At 33.2% G+C, this 24,715-nt stretch overlaps 1 protein-coding gene across 1 annotated transcript; it reads left to right on the forward strand.

The window, feature by feature from the left end:
- Positions 1-16,583: 16,583 nt before the first annotated feature.
- LOC148760725 (uncharacterized) lies at positions 16,584-17,795 on the forward strand. The gene is made up of 2 exons (XM_088809673.1): positions 16,584-17,056; positions 17,489-17,795. Exons 1-2 carry the CDS (start codon positions 16,584-16,586, stop codon positions 17,793-17,795), a joined length of 780 nt encoding a protein of 259 aa, XP_088665799.1.
- The last annotated feature ends 6,920 nt before the right edge of the window (positions 17,796-24,715 follow it).

Here is a 24,715-nt window from a genome sequence, read left to right on the forward strand (position 1 = left end):
GTTGACATTTTAATATTGAATTCAAAATATTGCTAGTGAATAAAAAATATCAAGCAGTGTTTCTAATTGTACACATTCATTGCTATCCACTTAAGAAAACTTAGTACCCTTGAACAAAATGAGGATCATGATCTGATGTGTTTTGGCAAATCTTTGCATATACACAAAAGCTAGCAATAAAGTGTTCAATTCATGGTGTCGCCTTTCAACAAAAGATATAAGCCAATGCTGGGCATCATTGTAAGCAAAGTTCCAGAATCTCTTGTTATTGAGGGGGGTGGGAGAGTCTTTAGTGAGGCTGGTGTTTGATGACCGGCAGTCTTAAAGGATCTTCTGTAGAGGTAAAAAAGAGATAAAAAGTTAGGCATCATAATAAGTTGATCAGCTATGATATTAGTCAATTATATATATATATATATATATATATATATATAAAGAGAGAGAGAGAGAGAGAGAGAATAAAAAATAAACAACTATGGAGATGAGATATATATTCTGTTAACATGTAATGCTGTGAAGTAATGGTAATCAGTGGTATCAAATTATAGTAGATTTATTGTACTTCATCAATAAAGAAATTTTTCTAGAGCATGAACTTTACAATTTCTTAAACATAAAATTATGAATAATAAATCTACAAAAGAAGATCACTCAATTTTTTGATCAAATATTGTAATGAGTGTCAAACCAATATTTTTAGACAGTAATAGGGGAAGAAAAAGGAAAAAATGAACTCGTTGATAATAACAAACATATGATCCTATTCAAGCTAAACTTTACTATCAAATTGAATTTTTTTATATAACATGTTTAACAAGAAAAACTCATGGAATGAATTAGTTTCAAACAATAACAAACAAAGTAGACTAAATAGGATGTAAGTTGATGTGAAGTGATAGTAAAAGAGAAAGTAGAAGAATTTATCAATTGTACCTGGTTTAGTATTTCATGGTAAGTGACTATTTTTCTTTGTTGACGGTGAATTGTTTTTGCATGTAGACTCTGGGAAAAGTTCCTTAACTACTTGACTTTGCCACTACTTGCATTAAGTTAACAATGCTTGCATTGTCAAGGGATGGTCCAATTTTCAGATGGAGAAATCATTCTTCTTGTTGCTAAAGGAAAAAAAAGTCATACTGTAGCTTGTCGATTTTGTTTGACAACTAATCCTTCTTTTAACAATAAAAAAGATTTTTTTTCACACTGAAATTAGGCCATCAATAACAAAACAAAATGTTGCTACTCTAACCTTAAAGACTGTTAAACATTTAATTTGACCAAAAAAAAAATTTATATGTAGAATGAGATAATAAGCATAGACTAAATCACACAAACATGACAATGGAGGCACCTAACTTAAAAGGTATAAGCGTGATTTGGTAGCACAAATACATAATAATATTTTAGAAGTAGAACAAACTAAATTAATGTATCCTACATAATAGTGAACAAAAAATTAACACCAAAGATGGTATTTGTGTCAGATAAACATTAAATCAAAATAGGATTTATAACCTTAAACAAAATCTGATGAAATACTTGACCTGATATGAATAATCAGTTTCTTTATCTAAGTCTCTTGCAAAATGAAAAAAAAAGACAAAGAAATCAATTATAAAAACATATAAACAATGAAAATAGAGTAAATGCAAAAAATACAACAAATATAGTAACTGAAGAAAATCAATTTAAATCTAGTAAATAAAAAAAAAAAAACACAGACTCCCCAACCATTATTCAACAATAAGACAAAACATGAAAGACATATAAAGTACAATTATTAAGCATAAACTAAATCTAATACAAAACTTAACATTATTGCACTCAAATTAATTAATATTGATTAGCTGTTCTTAATGTACAAAATGACTAAACCCAAAAAACAAGAACAATAGAATTAGTGTTTGTATAAGCAACTTTAATATAGAAACTATGGACAACTAACAAAATACTACATGATGGCCAGCAATTAATGATAGACACATCACTCAAAATAGAAGCAAAGACTGAACGTAAAAGAGAAACGTCAAAAAGAATGGAAATGATGAATTGTTAAGTCAAATTTAGATCATAAATATCAGCTAACGATCACAAAACACAAAGAATAGTTATAAACAAGCAATATATAAGTACTGATTTAAAAAAACAAAGCAAATCAATAAACGAAGAAAACAGAAAATAAAATAAAATGCAACAATTCAAAAGAAAAGCAAACGGGAATACTTTACAATATATGCTGGTAGCTTAACGAATAGTGCACAGATTGATGACTAATTCTAAACAGAATGTAATGTTGAACTTAACATTATTTCAATAAAGATAATCATGTTCTATAGACAAACCAAACATTGAATATGAAATACATTCTAAGGCACAGTCAACAACCTTAAACAAAATCTGATGGAAAACTTGACTTTACCTGAATAATCGGTTTCGTTACCCAAGCCTTCTGCAAAACAAAAAAAAAAAAAGAAAGAAATGAGTTACAAAGACGCATGAAGAATGAAAATTGAGTAAATAGAAAAAATACAACAAATATAGTAATTAAACAAAACCGATTTAAATCTAGAAAGTCAAGAAAATATAGAAACACACCAAAAATTATTCAACAATAAGATAAAGCATAAAAGATATATAAGGCACAATCATTAAGCATAAACCAAATACGATACAAAACTTAACCTTATTGCACTCAAATTAATTAATACTAATTAGGTTCTCTTAACTTGAACACCATTAAATAGTGAATTGTACCCAAAAAAAATTCCATACCAATACTTGATAACTCTATGACATAGAGTTATTTGGGCTTAATTTCGATAAAAATTTAGCTTAGTTTTTGTAATAATGCATAAAAATTAGTAGATATTATTTAATTATTTTAAATTAGTTATTTTAGGTGAGTCAATTTAATCATGGTTAATTTTATACTTAATTTGGTGTTAATGTGGTTAAGATAGGTTGTTATTGATTTATTCGTGCTTTTGTAAGTGTTTGATGAAAGAAGAATTTTAATGGAAGTCAAAACTTTCTCTACAAAGCTACAAATGAAGCAATTCTTGCACCATTAGAAAGATAAGAGAAAAATCTACAACCTTCATATTTAACACTTTACCTAGTTCGGCCTGAAAGATAGTCAAAAATCTTGTCGAAGTTGACCCATTACAGCAGTCCTAGAACAATTACGATTTCTATTAATTAATTGGGCAAGACTGCGACTTACATAGTCTGATAAGGAAATCCCAGCTGAAATTGATTTCTTTCTTCACCCAACGTGGCCTAACTTCAAAGCCTATAAAAACAACCTTTAGGAATACATAAAAGAACGAAGAAAATACCATATTGAAAGTTCAGAGTCGAGCAGCAAAATCATTGAAGCTGAGAAGATTTTGAAGGATTTAAGAAGATTTGGAAGATCAAGATTATAATTCTTGAGTTTTATCTTTTTGATTATTCTTTTATTTTCTTAGTTTGTTTTTATTGTTTAAACTTTATTCAATGATAATGTATGACTTGATGGGAAACTAAGTTTTTAATCTAAGATTATGATTGAAGTCAATATATAGTCTGAATTATTTATCTCTCTTTTACTTATGTTTGATAGATTTAAGTTGTTTATTTTATTCCGTTATTAATGCTTCCAATTGCTTGATCATCAATTAGATTGAATTGGAAACCTAAGTTAAACCTTGACGAAGGAAATTTAGGTAGACCTTGAACAAAATAGCGTATGATCGAATGCACTTAGTTGATTAGGTAATTTAATTTGCATATAGGGTAGACATACACCTATAAACCATACGTAGCTAAAATTAGAGCACAAACTTAATGAATCTTTCTTCAATATAATTTGCATAAACATATAGTAAATTAATTGAGAAAGGTATTTGTAAAGCCTGACCTTATAAAATACTTGTCAGGACATACATGTGATGGATAGCATGTTTACATAGTAGGAGAGCCTCGAAAAATCGACAAAAGTCGGTGCTGTACCTAGAGGTACAATAAAGTTGATCTAAGCCTCGAACTAAGTCAAATAGAGATTTTAATGTGAAATTCAAAATTTTACAGTTCAGGAATGACTTAAAATGGTGATTCGGAGGTTGAGGATCAATTCGGAGTCAAACCGAAATTTTCACTATCTAGGGGTAAAATGGTAATTTTGCCACATCGAGGGCAAATTGGTAAATTTTCACCCCCGACACTTGTCAAGACCAAGGGATTTTATTCATCATAGAAATGGATAAATATGAGAAAATGTGTGGTGGAGAATTAAAGAATTAAAAGATAAATATTTAAAGTGTGAACCAATCATAAAAGTGCCACGTGTTAAGCTTTATTATCTTATTATTAAGCTATAAAAATCAGCATAGAATCAGCCCATTCTCACCATAAGGGTCGGCCATGCAAGAAAACAAGAGAGGAAAGAAAGAAAATAAGGAAAACAAACCCTAGCCAAGGAAAATTCAAGAGAAAGTGTGAAAATCCAAGGAATTAAGCAAGGTAAAGTGAAAATTCTTTATTTTTACTTGAGATTTACAATACCCATGCTTTATTTTCTTATTTCTATGGTTGAGAAGCATGATTTCATAGTGAATAAGTGGTAGGCCGAATGGGTATGGTGAGAGAAATGATGTTGGAATTGTTTGATTTTAAGTTATGTTAGTGATTAAGGTTAGTTTAGCATATTTAGAAGCAAAACAACAAGAAAAGAATCCATTTTCCCCATGAATCTTCATTGGCCGAATCTTCCTTGATGTGTGTGGGTGATGGATTGTTATTATTTCAAGAGAAATGGCTTAGAAAATGATGAATAATGGTGAGAAAATTAAGTAGGAAAAATCAAGGTGTTAGTGCATTGTAATGGCCGAATTTTTTCATGAAGAAATGAGAGGGTTTTGATGCTGAAATTGGTGTTATTTGAGTAATGTTTGGTGAATTGAGGTATTAGAAAAGAATGGAGTAATTTGGGATTAAATTGGATGCGTTAGTAATTTAATAGGGTGATAGGCCGAATTAAGTCAACATTGCGTTTGAGCGGTTGACCGACATTCCATGCATTCATTTAGATTTAGAGGGCCTAAAATAGTTTATGACAAATTGACACAAATTATTAAATTTTGTGTCATGTGTGATGTATAGGTGGTGAGCTATTTGATAAAGATAAAGAGATTACATCAAAGACCAGGATTAGGAGTATTTCTACTCCTGATACTGTGAGTAACCTTGCTATCATCTTAATTATCTAGAGTGGTTTTTATCCGATTTTGTGATTTTATGAAAAATGAGTTAAATGGTAAATCCTTATGTTTTATAAGTAAAATGTGTTTAAATAAAATGATTTTATAAATCAGGTGATTGATAAAATAATCCATAATTCCTACAGTGGAGGTTTTGTGGACCAGCTTAAGAGAGAGGGCACAGAATCAGATATACCTTGCCTCGATCGGAGAGCCGTGTGGAGGATGTCTCTGGAGGTAAAGATTTAAGTGCACTTCACATGGACCACCGTGTGAGAGTGAGACTCAGCCAACGCCAAGGCATGGCTAGATTTTCAAATGTAAAAATATGTTCATGTGTGCACTACACTGAACAGCCTTGACGGTCTCGATCAGATGCCTAAGCCAAGGCATCCTCGAGAATGATTTTGACAAGAGCCAAGTTTTGTGAAATACATAAGTCAAGTTGATTATTTGAGTAAATTGATTATTGATGTTATGAAAAACATACTGGAATGAAATATCTTACTTGTCTCCATTTACTAGACTTTAGATGGTTTAGATGGTATCTGTTTACTCACTAAGATTTTATAATCTCACCATCCTCAATTTCCTACATTTCAGGCTCGGGATAGCCGATAGATAGCCGATTGCATCAAGGACTTCAGTTAGCCTTGCATCGACAAAATTGTAAGTTCACAGACTTGCACCTTATTGGTTAGTTGGGGGCCCACGTGTCACTGTAAAGGAAATTTTATACTTCAGTTATCTTCTTTAAAGTACGTATGAATATATTTAGCTTTTACACTATAGAAATTATTTACGGATTTCTCTATAAATATTATTTTTTTAAAGAAAATAGAATATTTTATTAAATATTATTACTTTATTCAAACAATTATAATTTCATTTCAAATAATTATTTTAGACATTTAAATTTACTTTTAATTATGAAACATGTGTTTTTCACCCACACACCATGTTTTTGGTGGGTTTCAGTATTTTCGTAGAAAAATAACGAAAATGCCCCTGTGAGCCAAAAAATAATATTATATTATTTTGATTTGGAAATGACTTATGATTTCTTGAAATGCGAGATTTAATAACTGTCGCTCACCCGGGAGTGCGAAAGTTGATGCTAAGCCTTGCGGGGTTTCGATCGACATTTCGAGTAATGAGTGCCTATCGAGACGTCGCGATAGTTGTCATGGGCCTGATGGGAGTTTCGGGTCGTGGCAGTATTTTTATGAGAAACTCAACAGAGACTTGTAAATAATTTAGGACTTTAGGTTAGCAACTTAATCTATTAAACTAAGTTAAGAGAGAGAAACAATAATCAGATAAGTATTGAGGAATATCATAATCTTAAGTCTAGTAGTCATTCATATTTAATAAAGTAAATTTCCATAGATTAGTTTTAGGTTTCGTTATTAGATTCAAACCCTTCTTTTTAATTGTTTAAATAAAATTAGGGTGTGATAATTTTAGTAATTAACAGTAAAAATTAATTCAATTCTTTGTGGGATCAACACTGTACTCATCTCTATATTATTTGCAATACATACACTTGCGTGAGTAGAAAATTGAACAACAATACCAATACATTGTTGATAGAACCAACATTTACAACCAATGCCATGTTTCAGCTCCAACTCAACAATCAGAAGAAAAGCTTATAATTTTTGAAAGAAAAAAAACCATATCCCTTAAACGCCATTAAGTAAAAAACGTAAGCAAAAAAAATGTGTGTATCATATCGCATAGACATATTCTACAAACAAAGGGAAAAATTAAACAAATCATAAAACACATATAAAGCACAATGAGTAAGCTTAAATAGAAAATGATGCTAAAGTAAACTTTATTTTGGTAAACATAATAATGTTTTACAAACAGAACAAATAGTTAGCATGAAACACATATAAGTTACACTAAAAAATGTTGGTGCAAATGGGTTTAGATGGAATTCAAGGAATCGACAAAATTAATTTCAAGGCGAGCCTTTCAATAAACAGTATTTTTTAGACTTATTTCGCTCCCACCACTCGATATGCAAAAGGGAATAATGTGAATAACCTTAGAGATACAATGAAGCCAACGTCTAACTTCATATTACAGTTTACGAGAATAGACTGCTAAATACACCCGAGGGTTTGTAAAGTTATTTGGCCTTAGAGCCTACTTTCTATAGCAAGTAGATTATAAGGAATTTAGAAGCTTTTGTAGATGATGGGAACTTAAGTGTTTATGTTAAAAAAATACAACACTTTTCTTGCTCTTGATATTTCTGTACTTGCTTTGTGTCTGATTTGATGTGTCAAAATGGTTGACAACTAGCTCTTTATAGAAGCTTGTAAGTGTCTCTTCGTCAAGGACACAACCCTTTCATTAAGACACTTTTTTGTCTAAAAGATATCTTTATATTTTGCCAGACACAACTTTTGGATAAAGGTATTGTTTCAATAATCATCTTATGAAAAGATAACTATTCATTCCATAGATCATAACCTTTGAGTTATGATTTGAAATAATAACTTTTCATATTTAACTTTTGAGCTATGGTGTCTTTTCAATATGTCTCATGACTTTTAGATGTTATTTTACCAAAAGACATAACTATTCACATGAAAACTTGCCTATAATCCAATAGACACATTATGTCACTTTTTGTGATATAACTTTTGAGTTAAAATAGCTTTTCATCATGTGACATAACTTTTGATTTTAAAAATACAACAACAAAAAAACCCTAAACAAAACTTGATAGAAAACTTAACCTCACCTGAATAATCAATTTTTTTATCTAAGTCTCCTGCAAAACCAAAAAATAGAAAAGAAAGCAATTACAAAAACTTAAATTAATCAATACTAATCAATAGGTCTAAAGTTTGAATACCATAAAACAGCGAATTCAAGCATATTTTCAATCCAAAAGCATGATAATATTGACAGAACCAATATTTACAACCAATGACATATTTCAACTCCAACTCAAGAAACAGATGAAACAAATTTTATTTTATAAAAAGACATTTTTTAACCACCATCAAATAAAAAACATAAGCAAAAAAAAATATGTATTATATTGTACAAACAAATCAAATATTATTGAGTAATAAAGTAAAGCACTAAACACAAAGAAGGCTCAATCATAACTGCAAACTAAGTATAATGCTAAATACATTTATGCAAAATATTAAAAGTAAAAGTAGAAGTTAGATACATTTATGCAACGCTTGAGTAATATATTTTAGAAAATATATGCCAGATTTGTTTTTCTCATGTCTATTAAACCACATTACAGATTATATGATAAATTATTGAGTACTTGTTTCTAGAATATAAAACTTTGCCTTTACAAAGTCTACCTTATTCTATTTAAAAAAAAAATCTAACTTTTTCAGTAACAAGTTAGGTTACAAATGCATACTTATAACTTTAATTTTCCATTAAATTCAAGATACCTTTTCTACAATTAAAATAAGATGAACTACTACTATTAAATTTAAGTTAGTTAAATATCTGGTTAGTGGAATATTAGTATTACATAAATTCCTACCCTTTAACATGTAATAAATTTTCAAATACTCATATATTTAAAAAGTTTCAAATTAGATTATTGAAAATTATTAATAAGAGTTTGAAGTTTGTGCAAACACAAAATATCAACAGAGACAAATGGTGCAAAAAAATACAAGAACATATAAAAGTACAGATGGTAAGATGAAAATAATACTCAAAGGAGACAAACGATGCTGGACTCCAAATGGCAAAATTGAAGCAGTAAACACAAGAACACATAAAAGCACAAATGGTAAAAGAAAAAAATACAAACATAAGAAAGAAGAAAATGAAAGAGTGAAAATACCTTATTACACTTTTGGAACCTCCTAAACAACCCCGACAATGACAATTGAAGACCCACGATTGCCATGAGAAGACAAGATCAAAATAGTAGAACATAGAACCAAATTCAAGTAAGCCACGTTTACCAATCATACAAACCAAAGTCGTTGGGTCTAAATCTCCATAAACCCAAAACACTAATGTCATTGTGGAAAGACAAAAGGAACATGGGGCAAGAAAGAAAGAATGAGACGAATAGGAGAAAACCTTAAAGCATGTGAAAAAAAAAAGTTGTAGGTCTTTAAGATTAAAACGGGATATTTTTAGGGGAATGAAAAGCAACAAAAAAAAAAAAAAGAAGGGAAAGAAAAGATTATGGCTTGTTGGTGAGCTTGGGTCAAATAAAGTCGTCATGGTGGATGGTACAAAAATTATGGTGGCAACAAAAGCAACAACAATGGAAACCAGAGTAGTATATAACACGAGAAATATAGTGGCAGGATCGACGGCAATAATGGCAACTACAATGGATAGTGTTGTAATCGGAGAAAAAAGGAGAGAAACTACTTTAAAAGCAAAAGTCATTTACTCATTTATACAATTGAATCAAACACAAATCCATACTTGTAGTTTTCTACTAGTGTAAATAGTTTTCTACTAGTGTAAAGAAATTCATTTCCTATGTTTATCGACAAAAAATAGAATGAAAATTAAATTTAATAGAAATCAATCAAATGCATTTTCTAAACTTTTGAAATAATAAATAAAGAGCCATAGTCATAATCAAGATCAGAGAAAAAGGTTGCTGATTCCCTTGCAGTCATAAACTTCATCATATATATATATATATATATATATAATGATATATAATTTTAAAAAATAATTACATTTTAATTTGAAAAAATTATAAAACTACGATCTATCATTAAGCAATTTGAAAAGTAACAACTTTTTACATTATGTTTGAGTCTGATTCAATTTTATATTAAACTTATTTTGCTATATGTCAATTTGTTAATTAACAAATTATCAACGAATTAGATGTCCTCCAAAAATGAAATAAAAATATAAAAATATTTAAACATTTAACTTAATAATCAAATAATAAAAGTACATTGAGTTAAAATCTTTCTTCCAAATTTGAGAAGCAATAAAAAATTTATATATGATCAAGACCAACCATGGCTGGTTTTAGGGTTTTAGCCCTCAGCCTCAGCCTCAGCAATGACATGCATTCAATACAAGCAGGCTGCGACGAGACTTCTGAAAAGAAACAAATAAAAATGCATGGTCTCAGTCTGAGTGTGCCATCTTTTCAATTAGAAAACTCAGTCCGATAGAGTATTCAAGTTACCAAAAATAAACTGACTTTTCCCAAGAAGATACTCAGTCATCTCAGTCAGGTCATAAGGTAAGGTTTCGTGTGCATCGGATTACAAAGAATATACAAATAGATCAATAGCGGAGATGGTTTAATTCATAATTTTATCTTTATTTCCTGTCTCTTTGACAAATAATACAAATTTTTCTTTTTTCTTTTCATATGTTTTATGCAGTTAAGTATTCTTAATAAAAAGGTGTTTTCTTATAAAAAGATAATAATTATTATTTAAATTCGAAAAGTCGAGAAAAAATAAAAAAGAAAGAAAATGAGAAAAAAGGAATAAATCACATAATATTCATCTTCAGCCTGCATCTTAATTCAAACATTATACTGTAGCCGAGATTAGAGATTGCAATTTGATTCTAATTATTGATTTGAAAATCCAATATCCTATTTATTGCTATGTGATAATCGTTTTAAGTCTAGAAAGAAAAGTCAATAGTTTTCAATGCTTTACCTAGGAAGGAATTGTGATTTGTTGAAAAAAATCAAGTTACAACATAGCTTTTCAAAAATTCTGAACATGAATTCATTAAAAATTTTACATTACTTATAATTTTTATAAATAATAGTATGATTAGGTTAGACTGAATAGAGTGTTCTTCTATTATTAAATAATAACTTTAGCTAATATCTTGTATTATGTTAAAAAATCTTATTTATATCAGTTATTGATTACTGTTTAGTGATATTCACACAAAAATTTCATAATTAATGCATTCTGTTTTAAACTCATATAAATAATATATTAAATAAAGAATATTTCTTACCAAAACTCCACAATACTATTTTTAATCATAAAAAATTCGTCGTTAAGCATGAAAACAATGCATTAAGTTTTAATTAATATTTCAAAAAGAAATTAGAAAAAAAAAAAGCTTCCGGTAAAAATGAAAAAGAAGAGTAAAAATTATCACGTCAAATCAAAGGCAGTAAATGATGATACAGAAGAAAAAACGACTCAGTCTTCTTCACAGTAACTTTTCATTTTCATAGGCTTTTCATTTGCCTATAAAACCCCTATCAAACCCTTCCACCCTCTCTACCCACTACTCTCTCTTCCAAGCCAAGGTAAGATCGGCTGAAAACCCTTTTTTTATATTTCTTCATTTTGGGTTCATATAACTGCATATTGTTAAACGCTTCAAATCTGTACTTGTACATTTCTATGTTTTGTATTAGATTATAGGTTCTCTCTCTTGTTTTTGTTTCTCTGATGGGTTTGATACGTAGACTTTGGTTTGGGTTTGAATCTCCCTTCATAATAAAGAGAAAAAGAAAAAGAAAAACGAAAGGGAGTAAAGTTTCTACTATTCCTTGGGACCCAAGAAAACCCAATATCTACAGCTTGCGCAATAGTATTATCGCTTCTTTGTTAAGAAGCTAGATTATCATAATCTGTGTGTAGTTTTTAGTGTCAGGATCAAGTCTTTTGGGGTTTTGTTGTGGGCATTCTTTTTATTTTATTTTACTTTTGGTTATGATTTTCTGTATGACATTACGTCAGGATTTTATTTTCTTCTTCTTTGGAATAATTTTATTGCCGATTTTAGTGAATAATGATTACTGGCCCTTATTTTATTGCTAATTTTCTTTGGGATATGAATCTGTTTTTATTTGTTTCCGTCATTTTCGATTTTATTGTTATTTTGTAACTTCTTAATTCTATGTCATTTGTTTATATGAACTGGGCTTACCGTCAATTGCTGTTCAAGAAAGCACATTTTACATAAATGCATTGTTGCACGTCAACAATGTGATTGAACCATAGAGTATGCGTTTGAAAGTAGAGTAGCATCAATTTTTGACCTTATCCGAATTAACACACTTTAAACATAATTACCCATTTTTTCCTTTCATTCATCAAGAAAATGAACCATTTTTCCTATTTCGGAGCCAACTATGATTGGAAAAATGAAATGAGCACGTGTAGTTTTGAATTTGGTATTGATTCATATCATTCCAGATGGTCTAAACCCAATTTTTTTACTCGTTGATCCTGTTGTGTTAAATGCCTTAGGATATTTCAAAATGGCGGATAATTCAAATGGTAAGAAATATGCATATTGTGGTGTTGTTGTACCTAAGGACTATGGTGGCAAGCAGACCTCTAGCTATAATTATCAGTCACAGCAAGGAGGGCAGTCCAGCTGCAATCAAACTACTTCAAAGACAAGCTATGTGGACAAGCAAACTGGTAGCTATACTCGTGCAACAAACAAGGAAGTTGTATCCACTGGAGAGACTTTCAAGGAGAGATCAACGGGGAGAGTTGGTTACAAGGATGAGTACAAGACCACTTCTACCTACAAGGTTGGGGACAAAAGTGGCTATACTGAGTATCAGGTGGAGGAGAGGTTTCGAAATGTCAAGTATAGTGGAAACAGCAGCAGCAACAAGGGCAACAACAGTGGTGGATGGAACAACAAGTATCTGAAGTAGTAGTATTATCTTGATGTTTGGTCTCTAAAAGTCTTAGTAGTTCCATGGAGTCTGGTATGCTTTTATGTTCTCTTCGTAAGTGTTGTGTTACCTATGAACTTTTTCATTCCCGATCGATGCTTTCAAGTACTTTTGGTATTTTCCTGGTGTTTAAAGAGAGTAGTAGACATGGTATTATGGTTTTTAAGAGTGCTTGGTAGAAAAGGTTCTACTCTGGACGAGTAGTAGATTGTGCCATGAATATGATGATGTGCAGTGTTGGTGGCTGCGGCCCCATTGAGTGGCTCTGAAAGCTGGTTAAATCTTTGTTGGCTCTTAAAGCCATTGGAAATGCTCCTGCAAAAATATTAGCAATCATTACGTTCGATTACTTGTGTTATTCCCAGTATCCTAAAAAACAAACAGAAAATATATGATAATTCGGCTATGTAGGAAAAGAAAATTAACGTTTTACCGTTTTGAGAAATTTTTATTCTTTAATGGGAGGCCATTTAATGTCAAGGACGTTTCTTATGCAATCAGTAACTTGGGTGGTAAAGAACTAATTGCGTCTTTGGTAGGTAAAATAATTCCAAAATTTACCATTAGAGCTGTGGAGGTGGTTTCTGTCACCAGCAACTGGGTGGAGAGAAGAAAGAGAAGATGGAAAAAAGAGAAAGGAAAAATAAGAAAATAAGAAAATGCATTAAATTTTATATATCAATTATTATAACTATGTTTACTAACAAAACTTGGTTGGGTTTAATTTCATTAATGTGTAAGAATATTGACAAAATTTGGTACAACTGACCCCGTTCTCGGGTGCCTGCACGAGGCCCAAATGCTTCAAAACATCAAATTAAAATTACTTAATAACTATTTCATTTTTATTTTGTTTTCAAAAAATAAGGATTTTAGTTTTCTTGTATTTCATTTAAAGTTGCCGAATGTGTTGTAAAGATCCTAAAATTTTAGGTAAAATATTAGGAGGTTTTTAAGTTTTAACCATAATTAATGATCAACATTTGTTTATTAAAAAAGAGAGATGAGAGAATATCGAAATAGGCACAAGAACAGTAAACACTTTGTCAGAGCTGGAAGAGATAAGATCAGAGGGAAGTTCACTGGGGTAGCACGTTTCGATGACAAAATCAACCAATGGAAATGGAGAAGAATGGAGATGTAAAGATAGAGAAACAGACTTTACACAGTTTTTGTTGGGAACTTATGTTCGTCCATCTCTTGGTAGAAGATTAAGGACTGGTTTGACAGAGTTGGGGTCGTAATGGATGTTTATCTCCCTAGATCTAAGAACAGAGGCATCGCAAAATGTGCCTTTGTCAAAATTAGGAATGAAGAGGAGTTATGGAGAGCTATCAATGCAAGAAAAGGGGCTCAAATCAAAGGAAGGACACTGGTGGTCAAAGTGGCAGATAAAGCACAAAATACAGCAAATGTTATTAAAGAGAAGGTAGGACCCATATCCTACAGAGACGTTTTAAGGGCAGGAGTAAATGACAACTATAGCATTAAACAAAGACCGAATAGAGAGGAAAATAATGCTGACGAGAAAGCAGAACTTGTGGTAGCCTACAAAGAAAGTAAAAAAGACTCTGAACGCCCTAAGGAACTAGCTTGGAAAATGGGGGAGCAAAAGGATGGAAATGAGGTTGCCCCTCTTAAGTCATGGATTGAATGCAAAGTGCAGATAGTGGAAGCAAAGAATGAATGGTTGAAAAGCAGTGCAGTGGGAAGACCAAGAGCAGGCCTTAGTCCCGAAGAGATCCAGAGGTCCCTCCAGTCAGAAGGCGCATGGGTCAGAGTCAGAACCACGGGGGGGAGGATGCTATGTGGTCTCTTTTGACGAAGCGGAAAAAATGCAATGCTTCTTAAGCTTGTACAAAGAAATCTTTGATACTTGGTTTGAAGTTATCAAACCCTACCATGAGTAGACGGAGGAGAAGAAAGTTTGTGTATGGGTCAAACTTGAAGATGTTTCACTTCATTTATGGCAGAAATCCTTCTTTCAAGCGATCGGTAATAGCTGGGGAAGGTTTGTCAAAATGGATAAAGACACTGAGGAAAAAGGTAGACTTGACTTTGCTTCGATTCTGGTGGAGGTCACTAGCAAGCTTAAGATAACATCGATGAATAGAGTCAGTGTTGAGGGGGTTAACTATTGGGTTAGGGTGTTCATCATTGGCACAGTCGGGATCATTAACGCGGATAGTGAGGCTAACAAAAGCTCAATGGAGAAAAGGAAAAATAGAGTGCTTGAACAAACGGCTCCATCGTTAGCGGATGAGGAAGAGGCAGATTCCGGTAGTGTCAAGGCCAACTAGAGGGAAAGAAAAAACCAAGGAAAATCAATTTTCTGGGAAACGGTAAGGATGACACGTGGTGATAGCCAACTTGCAGGAATAAGGCAAGGGGGACAAATTTCAGCGGGAAGTTAGACTAGACTTGACCTTAAGGTGAGTGATGTAGACAAGTCGAAAGAGCAAGGCAGTGTGGAAGAGCTTTCAAATTTTGAAAAAAAGAGGGCCTGAAGGGAAATAAGGGTGTTGGGCTCAACCTAGGTGGTGGACCATACAAAATCTAGAGGCTTAATGCGAAGGATAAAAGGAAGATGATCAAGGAAGTTAGAGCTAAACAGGGCCAAGGTGAGTGAAAGCCCAACCTAAGTGAAGCTGAGGGGAGTTTAGGGGACACAGTGGTTAAAGCCCAGATAAACATAATTGTTAGACCTGAGGCCAGAAGTATGGGTAAAGCTCATAATATTTTATCTAATGGATTCAAAGAGTGTAAAAGTTTAACTAATAACAGAAGTGGGGATGAGACTGACGGGGTAGGGCGTAACTCAGTCAATGGAATCACGATGTTCGGGGGGGGTGGGGAAAAGCATAAAGACGGAGACAGCTAAAACGGTAAAAAAGAAGGAGAAACGGTGAAGGATAATGTGCTGAAGTCAGTTGAGAAATAGAGCTCAAGTAAGAGAAAGTGGAAAAAGGAGGCTAGAAGAGGAAATGGGGTCAAGCTTGATTATGCTGTGGAAGAGGCGGAGCAGATAGGAGAGAATATCCCCAAAAAAGACAAAGGGAAAAGTCACATAACTTATAGATTCGTTGAAAGAGGGGTGGAATCAAATGACCGTGAATTAGGAGAATGTTCAAATAGGCTACAGTACAATTGGAAGGATATAACAGAACTCAGTGAAGAGGTGAGAGTGTGCATGGGTCGGTCAAGAGGGAACAGTTGGATCACAAGTTGTACCTCAAGTGATTAGAGGAGAGTAATAAGAAAAGAAATCAGAGGAATCATAAGTACAAAGGAGAATGAAGGAAAAAATGAAAGAGAAAGCAAAGTAAAGTCTACAAGTGGCAGTGTTAGAGGGATCAATCAGGCGATGGAGGAGGTTGAAGCAATCTGGAATCTTAGCAGAGAATTAGGAGTCCAATACATAGTGAACAGAGCAGAGGCAGTCAAATTCTTCCACAAGATGGAAATGGGAAGTTAATGGGCAGATGTGTAAAGAAGTTCAGAGCAGGTAATGAAAGAAGAACGCGGGATTGAGGTATAAGTGGGTGTTGTTTTTCTTCATGATTCTCTTAACATGGAACATTAGAGGTTTAGGGAGAGGTGAAAAAAATAGAGCTCTAAGGAAACTAATAAGAGCTGAGAAACCAAGCATGGTGTTTATCCAAGAAATCAAAATGGAGAAGATCACAGGGAGCCTTTTTGACAAACTATGGAGAGGGGATAAGGTTCAAAGGAAAGCAATTGAGGCTGAAGGCAGATCGGGTGGCATCTTAAGTTTGTGGCAGAAAAAGTTCTTCGAGCTAGAAGAGTACAAAATAGAAAAAAATTTTATAATGCTGATTGGGAGAGTTAAGGGAATTGATTACAGATGTGGATTCATCAGCATCTACGATCCCAATGACGAAGGTAAAAGGAAGGAGTTGTGGGATGAATTGAGTGAACTAACGAGCAGTATGGAGGTTTGGTGGATAATAGGAGGTGATTTTAATACGATGAGATTTGAGGACGAACGGATTAGGATGGGGAACGTAGGCCATTTAGCAGCTCAATTTGACGAGTTCATCAACTGCACGGGGCTGGTCGATATGCCACTGACAAGGCCAAAATACACGTGGTGTAATAATTGGCAGCTAGCAGCATTTAGCAGGTTAGACCGTTTCTTTGTTTATGTTAATTTTTTGGACTAGTTTGACAACGTTCTTCAAACTTGTCTCTCGTGCTCAATTTCTGATCACTAGTCAATGAAAATTGGGGTAAAAGATTTAAATTAAGGTCCCAAACCTTTTAGGTGTTTTGACTATTGGTTGGAAGAAAAAAGTTTTCAGGAGCTTGTTAAGAGCTATTAGGATCAACCTAAAAATGGATAGGCCAGAAAGGCGAGGGTGTGGGAAAACCTAAGAGACCTTAAGCCCAAAATCAAGGAATGACAGACGCAAGAATTTAGGAATACCTCTAAAAGAATCGGTTAGCTTGAAAGGGAGTTAACCAATCTGAACCAAGGTTTTTTGAGTAGTTAAAATGAATAGGATTTTCGGTCTAATCTGGTGACTAAGAAAACAAAACTATGGAACCTATATAGGATTCAGGAAAGGGAATGGAAGCACAAATCTAAAGTCAAGTGGGTCAATGAAGGAGATAGAACCACAAAATATTTTCATGGTATGGCCTTATTTAGAAGAAAGAGTAATTATATTGACAAAGTCAAGGTTGGTGAAGAGTTCATCGAGAATCCTGATGGTGTCAAGAACGCTATTGCAGCTCATTTCAAAAATTTATTTAAGCCCGGTGGGGTGTTGAAAGTTAATGAATTAAGTTGTGGAGTAAGGCAGATCAATCAGAGGGGTACGGATGAGATGATAAGACCAGTGACGGAGGAGAAAGTATGAGAGACAGTTAATAACTGTGATGGAAGTAAAACCCCAAGTTTGGATGGGTATAAGAAACAATGGAGTACCATCAAAGGGAGTGTGATGGAGTTTGTCAACCATTTTTTCACAATCGGTAAACTTGAAGCCGGTGTCGACAATTCCTTTATCACGCTGATTCCTAAGGTCAGAAACCCTATGGAAATGAAAAAATATCGACCCATAAACCTAGTTGGGAGTCTCTACAAAATTATGGTAAAAATCCTTGCTAATAGAATCAAGGTGGTGATCTGCCAAGTGGTAGTAAATAATCAGTTTGCCTTTGTGGAAGGGAGGCAACTGACGAACGTTGTTCTTGTTGCCAATGAACTTGTAGACCTAATCAAAAAAGAAAGAACTGGTTGACTGATTTTGAAAGTTGATTTCGAAAAGGCATATGATTGCATTTATTGGGGTTTTTTGGATTTCATAATGTCTAAGATGGGCTTCCACGAAAAGTGGCAAAGATGGATTCATGAGTGCATATCCACTGCTCGAATGTCTGTGCTTGTGAATGGATCACCCTTAAAAAAATTTTGCATGCAACAAGGCCTATGTCAAAGGTGTTCGATGTCCCTTTTCTTATTCAACTTGGTGGCTGAAGTATTTAGCTATCTAATGAAAGAAGTTGAAAAAAAAGGTTTTCTCAATGGTATTGTCAAACCCTGTTCTATAAAATAATTACGACATCATTTACATGCTCAATAAAATGTTTGCATGTTTAGGAAGTTCGAGGAATCGTTAAAAGACGATATTGCCTCTAATGGTACCATTAAGTCGATTAAGCCTCGAACTAGTTCAAATAGGAATTTTGAGGTGAAATTAAGAGTTTCACAGTTCAGGGATGACTCAAAATGGTAATTCGGAGTTCGAGGATCAATTTGGAGTCAAACCGAAATTTTCACTATCTAAGGGTAAAATGGTCATTTGTCACTTGGGAACAAAATGAGAATTTTGAGAAAAGATTTTTTTGGCCCCATTTAACTTATTGGAGTATGATTTGAGTATTGGAGTATAATTTGAGGGTTTCGCAATGAAAAAGTTTAATTCCGATGATTTTTGGAATGTAGGGGCAAAATAGTAATTTTTCCACCCGCAGACAAAATTTGAGATTTTGAGAGAATTTAGATCACATTTGATAAATTGGAGAATGGTATGAGTATAAGGGATGAAAAATATGTCTATGGGCAATTTTTCAGTTTTTGGGGCAAAAATATAATTCTGCCACCTCGGGGGTAAAACGGTAATTTTGCACCCCCAGAGCATTTTTCCAGCACAAGGTCTTCACCCATCATCATTTTTGACCCTTGAATAATGTATGGTGGAGAGAGAAAGCTTAATAGTTAAAAAATGACACATGGACCAATAATAAGGTGACATGTGTCAAGTTTATATTCATTATTTATTTAACTTTAAAATAAACATAAAATCAGCCAATTCTCTTTCATATGGCCGGCCAAACAAAGAAAAAGGAAGAACAAAAGGAGGAAAGGAAAAATCAAGAAACCTAGGTGGGAAAATTGAAGGAAAATTGGTGGATTTCAAGGAATCAAGCAATCAAAAGTAAAATTTCTTGATTTTAACTTGTGATCTACCTTTCCCATGCTTTTCTCCTTATTTTCCATGGTTAGATTTCATGTTTTCATGGTGAATTCATGGCTGCGCAAATGGGTATGGAGAGAGAATGAAGTTAGATTAATTTGATTTTAAGTTATGTTTGTGTTTTCAGTTAGTTTAGCATATTTAGAAACAAAACAATAAGAAAAGAATTCATTTTCCTTCATTACCATTATTGGCTGAATTTTCTAGGGGAATATTGGCTACTGATCTTGATGTTTATTTGAGGAATTATGATAAATAATTATGAATTATGAGCCTAGAAAAATAATGGAAATTTTCGGAGCAAAAATACAAATTTTTATCCACTAGGAGTATTTTCGTAATTTGCTATCGGGATTGATAATTTGCACCACACTGAGGAACATTAAGTCAATTTGGGTGCAATTGAGGTATAGAAACTGAAAAAAATTAATTTGGAGTTTAAACGGACGCGTATATCGATTTATCGTGTAAAAGATCGAAATAGGCTAACATCGCGTTTAGGCAAAATTTAGACATTTTGCACTTCATATCATGCATTAGTAGTATAAATTAGTTTATTTTGGTTTAGTACCAAAGTAGTAAACCTCTTAATTGTGCAATTTGTCAAGGTGACGAATCCTCTAGCAAGGGCAAAGAAAATGCACCCGAGGAGTAATAGTTGGAGTACCCAAATTTAGTTTTCGGAAACTATGAGTAAACTTATTATCGTCTTAATTATCTAGAGTAGTTTTATACAATTGTGTGATTTTATGAAAAATGGGTTTAAATGGTAAATTGCTATGTTTCAAGACAAATTGTGATTTTATAAAATGATTTTATAAATTTTCTGAAAAATAGAATACTGGTTTTGAAAATAGAGTAATTGGAGACAGCCTGCTTGTGTTGTAAATTTATAGTTTAAAATTGAATGGCTTATAACAATAAATGAGCATGAATGGCTAAATTGATTTTGGTGTTAGAATTATTTGTACTGTGTATTTAGCCTTGAGAGGTTAGGTTGCGATAAATTGTCATGTCATGCGAAAAAAGATTTTATAAATCAGGTGGTAAATAAAAGATTAACTACTGCAGTTGTGGGGGGTTCCGTGGGCCAGCCTATTAGAGGGGCACGGTAAACTCCTTTATATTCTCACCTCGGTTGTAAAGGCGCGTAAGGTATCTCCTGAGGTGGGCTTTTTGAGTGCACTTCACATGGACCACCGTGTGAGAGTGAGACTCAGCCAACGCCAAGAAACGACTATGTTTCAAAATAAAAATATGATTTATGTGAAATATAAATTTTTAACAGCCTTGGCGGACTCGGTTGGATACCCCTGGTCCAAGTGTCCCCGAGTTCAAGATTTGGCATGAGCCAAGTTTTGAGTAATTCACGAGCCATATTGATTATTTGGTTGAAATGAATATTCATGATGTGAAAAATTTGCTGAAGTTAATTATTTTTAATTGTCTTCATTTACTCATTTTTAGATAGTTTAGATGGTGTCTGTTTACTCACTGGGATTTTATAATCTCACCACCCTCAATTCCCCACATTTCAAGTTCGGGATAGCCGGTAGATAGCCAATTGCATCAAGGACTTCTGTTAGCCTTGCATTGTCAAAATTATAAGTTCACAGACTCGCATCTTATTAGTTAGTTAGGGGCCCACATGTCATTGTAAAAGTAATTTTATACTTTAGTTATCTGATTTAAAATATGTATGAACATATTTAGCTTTTACACCATGTTTTTGGCAAGTTTCGATATTATCGAAGAAAAATGACGAAAATGCCCCTGTGAGCCAAAAAATAATATTTTATTATTTTGATTTGGAAATGACTTATGATTTCTTGAAATGCAAGATTTAATAACTATTGCTCACCGGGGAGATGCGGAAGCTAATGTTAAGCCTTACGGGGTTCCGATCAGCATTCGGGCTAATGAGTACATATAGGGACGTCGCGGCGATTGTCACGGGCCCGATGGGAGTTTCGGGTCGTGACGAGTATAGTTGTGGGTAGGAACGGACTCACAATATTCCACTTTCAATTCGCGAATGACACCATGATTTTTTGCTACCTTGACCTTGAGCAAATAAGGAACATCAAAAGGTTTCTTAGAATCTTCCAATCGATGTCTGGACTTAAGATAAACTTTGCCAAGAGTAGCCTTCTGGAGATTGATATGGAGCTCGATATCATTGAAGATTGGGCGAATTTGATTGGATGTAAAAATGAATCGCTGCCTAGTTCTTATTTAGAGCTTCCTCTTGACTCTAATCATAGATCTAAGCAAGTATGGAGGCCAGTCATCTAAAAATTTCAAAATAGACTTGCTGGTTGGCAATCAAAGCTGCTGTCTATGGGAGGAAGGATCACGCTGATGAGGTCACTTCTCTCTAATTTACCCACTTATCACATGTCCATTTTCCCCATGCCTATTGGTGTGAGCAATGAAATTGAAAAAATTCAATGAAGATTCCTCTGGGGTGGGAACGAAAACAATAAAAGGATTCATTATATAGGGTGGGATAAGGTTTGCAAATCGAAAAATGAAGGGGGACTTGGCATCGCTGACCTACAAACAAAAAATAGGGCTTTGTTAAGCAAATGGATTTGGAGGTACGGAAGAGAAAGAGAGAGCTTGTGGAGAAGAGTGGTGAGTGAAAAAAATGAAGAGAATGCAAAGTGTCTATTGCCCCAAGTGCTGATCGAAAAAAAAGAGTGGTTTTAGAGAGAGAAAGTGAAGAGTGAAAGTAAAGAGGGAAGGAGAGAAAAGGAGTTTAAATACCTACGTTTTGGGGCGTCAAACCGGTGCCATTTCATAGATAAAAATTTTGGAGGAAGTGCCAAAACGGAGTCGTTTAGAAGGGTTCTTAAAGCACCAAGCTGTGATTTTTGAAAGAAGCTCGTTGAGGGCTTTGGTGGGCTGCTGTGGTCCTTCACAACCAAGGCGCTCTTGGGCTAGTCCGGGCCCAAATCATGTAAAGCCCTACCCTTTTTGTTTGGTTTGATTGTGTTTATTGGGGCTTGCCCACTTATAATCTAAAAAACTTAGTGTTTAAAATTTTGTTTGATTTAAATTAAAATTTATTATAAAAATTATATGATGTCTTAAAGTAGATAAAATCGTAAATAAAGAGATGGATAAACATTTAATTTTAGAAAAATAGATTTAACAAAAATATATACATAATGAATGTTTAACGTATAAAATAATAATAGCATATCAAAGTTAAAAACAAAAATATGAGAAAAAAATAAAAGAAATATTTGGCAGTGAAAAATAAAACTAAGTAAAATCGTAGTTAGTTATGAAAATTCAAAAAAAAAGTATGTGATAGTAATAAGATCCTTAATTATGCAAATTTATATACATATAGGTACATGTAGAAGATAAAAAGATATAATGTACTAAAGTTATAAAAATATAAAATATAACGGTTGTTTTGGGGATCAATATCGATGATGGGATTGTCTTTTGAAACGCGAGGAGTGGCAATTCCGAAAGGCATTCTCTCTAGGTTTGGGAATTAAATGGGGACTCCATCAGTATGATGGGAGGGTCCTAATTCTTAAATCCCGATGTTTCTAATTTTTAGGCAAAAAAATTATTATACAATAAGTTAGTCAAAATATAGAAATGAATATATTAAGCATAAAAGAACAAATAGCATATGCTTGTTAAAAGATAAATATAAAAATTACAAGATAATACTAATTAAATATTAAGATATTTAATAATGGAAATTCATAATAATGAGTGCACTTATGGTAAACACTAGGTGAAAAAAATATATAATAAAAATGGTGACATTGAATCAAAATTGTATATAATTATAAAATAAAATGTCTTACTAAGTATACACTTAAATAACACATGAACATATTTATAATCCATGATATACATATTTATAAAGAAAAATAATAGCAAAGGGAAGTCTTAAGGAAATAAAGAAGGATACATGAGGACTCAAGAATAAAATAATGAATTTCATAAGCATAACATGTGTCATGGTTGTGTTGTAGAATGTCATGGCATATAGATATATTCTGTATGCGAGTATAAGCTCCGATTATGAGACTTTTCGAGAAAGCTTGCGAAGGTGAGTTTCATCGATAAACTCCCTAAGTGAAAAGATAGCTCCGAGCTCCACCAGTATGATGGGAGGGTTCGGAGAAATATCTTTAATAAAAGGTTTCTACCCGTATTAGGATTTGCATTCATGAAAACATTATTTTTTTTTTTTGCTCACAAACGATTATCCCGATGATGGGATCTACCTAGTAAACTTACGAAAGCGGGTTGCTAGGGTATTTTCGTAGGTGAGAGAATACTCCCGGATCCCACCAGTATGATGGGCGGATTCAGAAAGTACACTCAATAAAAGATTTTCGTTTAGCATTATCCCGATTTTATGCCATGCATTTCACAATTGCATCATCTGCATGTTAAACCCGTAAAAAATGAAATAAAATATTCTAATAAAAGATGAAATAAATAAATAAATAATAATTAAGAAAACATAAGAATGGGTTAGAATAATATATGATTAAATGGTGTCGTTCGTGAAACGAGCGTCACGGGGGTGCTACCCTTCCCTGTGCGTAACCGTACTCCCGAATCTAAATCTAAAAGATACATAGACTAGTTTATCGTTCTTTCGAAGAACCTAGAATTAACTTAGGATTTCGTCGAATAAGAACAAAATAGGGTGGCCAATCGTACCTAAAAAAGACGATTGGTGGCGACTCCTAGTTATATTACTCCCAAATCACTCCACGTCTAGCAGTTGGGTTCTCGGACCCGGCACATTATGACAGTTTGGCTACTCCACTGGAGACTAAAGAGAGTCGAGTCATAATTAATCATAGGTTATCTTAAGCCCTAAATAATTTAGGGTTTCCTTTAAATCTGAATATTTGTTTTGTGCATTAATTGTTTTATGATCATTATTTTATTAATTTTTTAAATTGTGGGGAATTTATGATAGAGGGATGTGAGATTGTCTATCAAAGGTTGGTATGCTCCTTCACACACACGACACATGTTGGATTCATGCATAAGCCTTCTACTCGTGCTTTGTCCTTTATTACAAGGGAGTTTAGTAGCTACGCTCTCGTGAGGTGATAACCTCCGCATGGGCTAGTGAACATTCCCACTCAAATTGAACCTAGTCCGTTCGAAACCTATAATGGGTGAGGACTTGGGTGCCTTACTAGTCCGAGTGGACAACAGTGAGGAACAATTTGTGAACCTTTAGCCTCATTCAAAACCAAACCTAGCATATAGAAAGCCGTGAAGAGCCATCTCATAGGCAG

The sequence above is a fragment of the Theobroma cacao genome, chromosome 9 (genome assembly GCF_053813885.1).
Source record: "Theobroma cacao isolate CCN51 chromosome 9, ASM5381388v1, whole genome shotgun sequence".
Classification (NCBI taxonomy): Eukaryota; Viridiplantae; Streptophyta; class Magnoliopsida; order Malvales; family Malvaceae; genus Theobroma; species Theobroma cacao.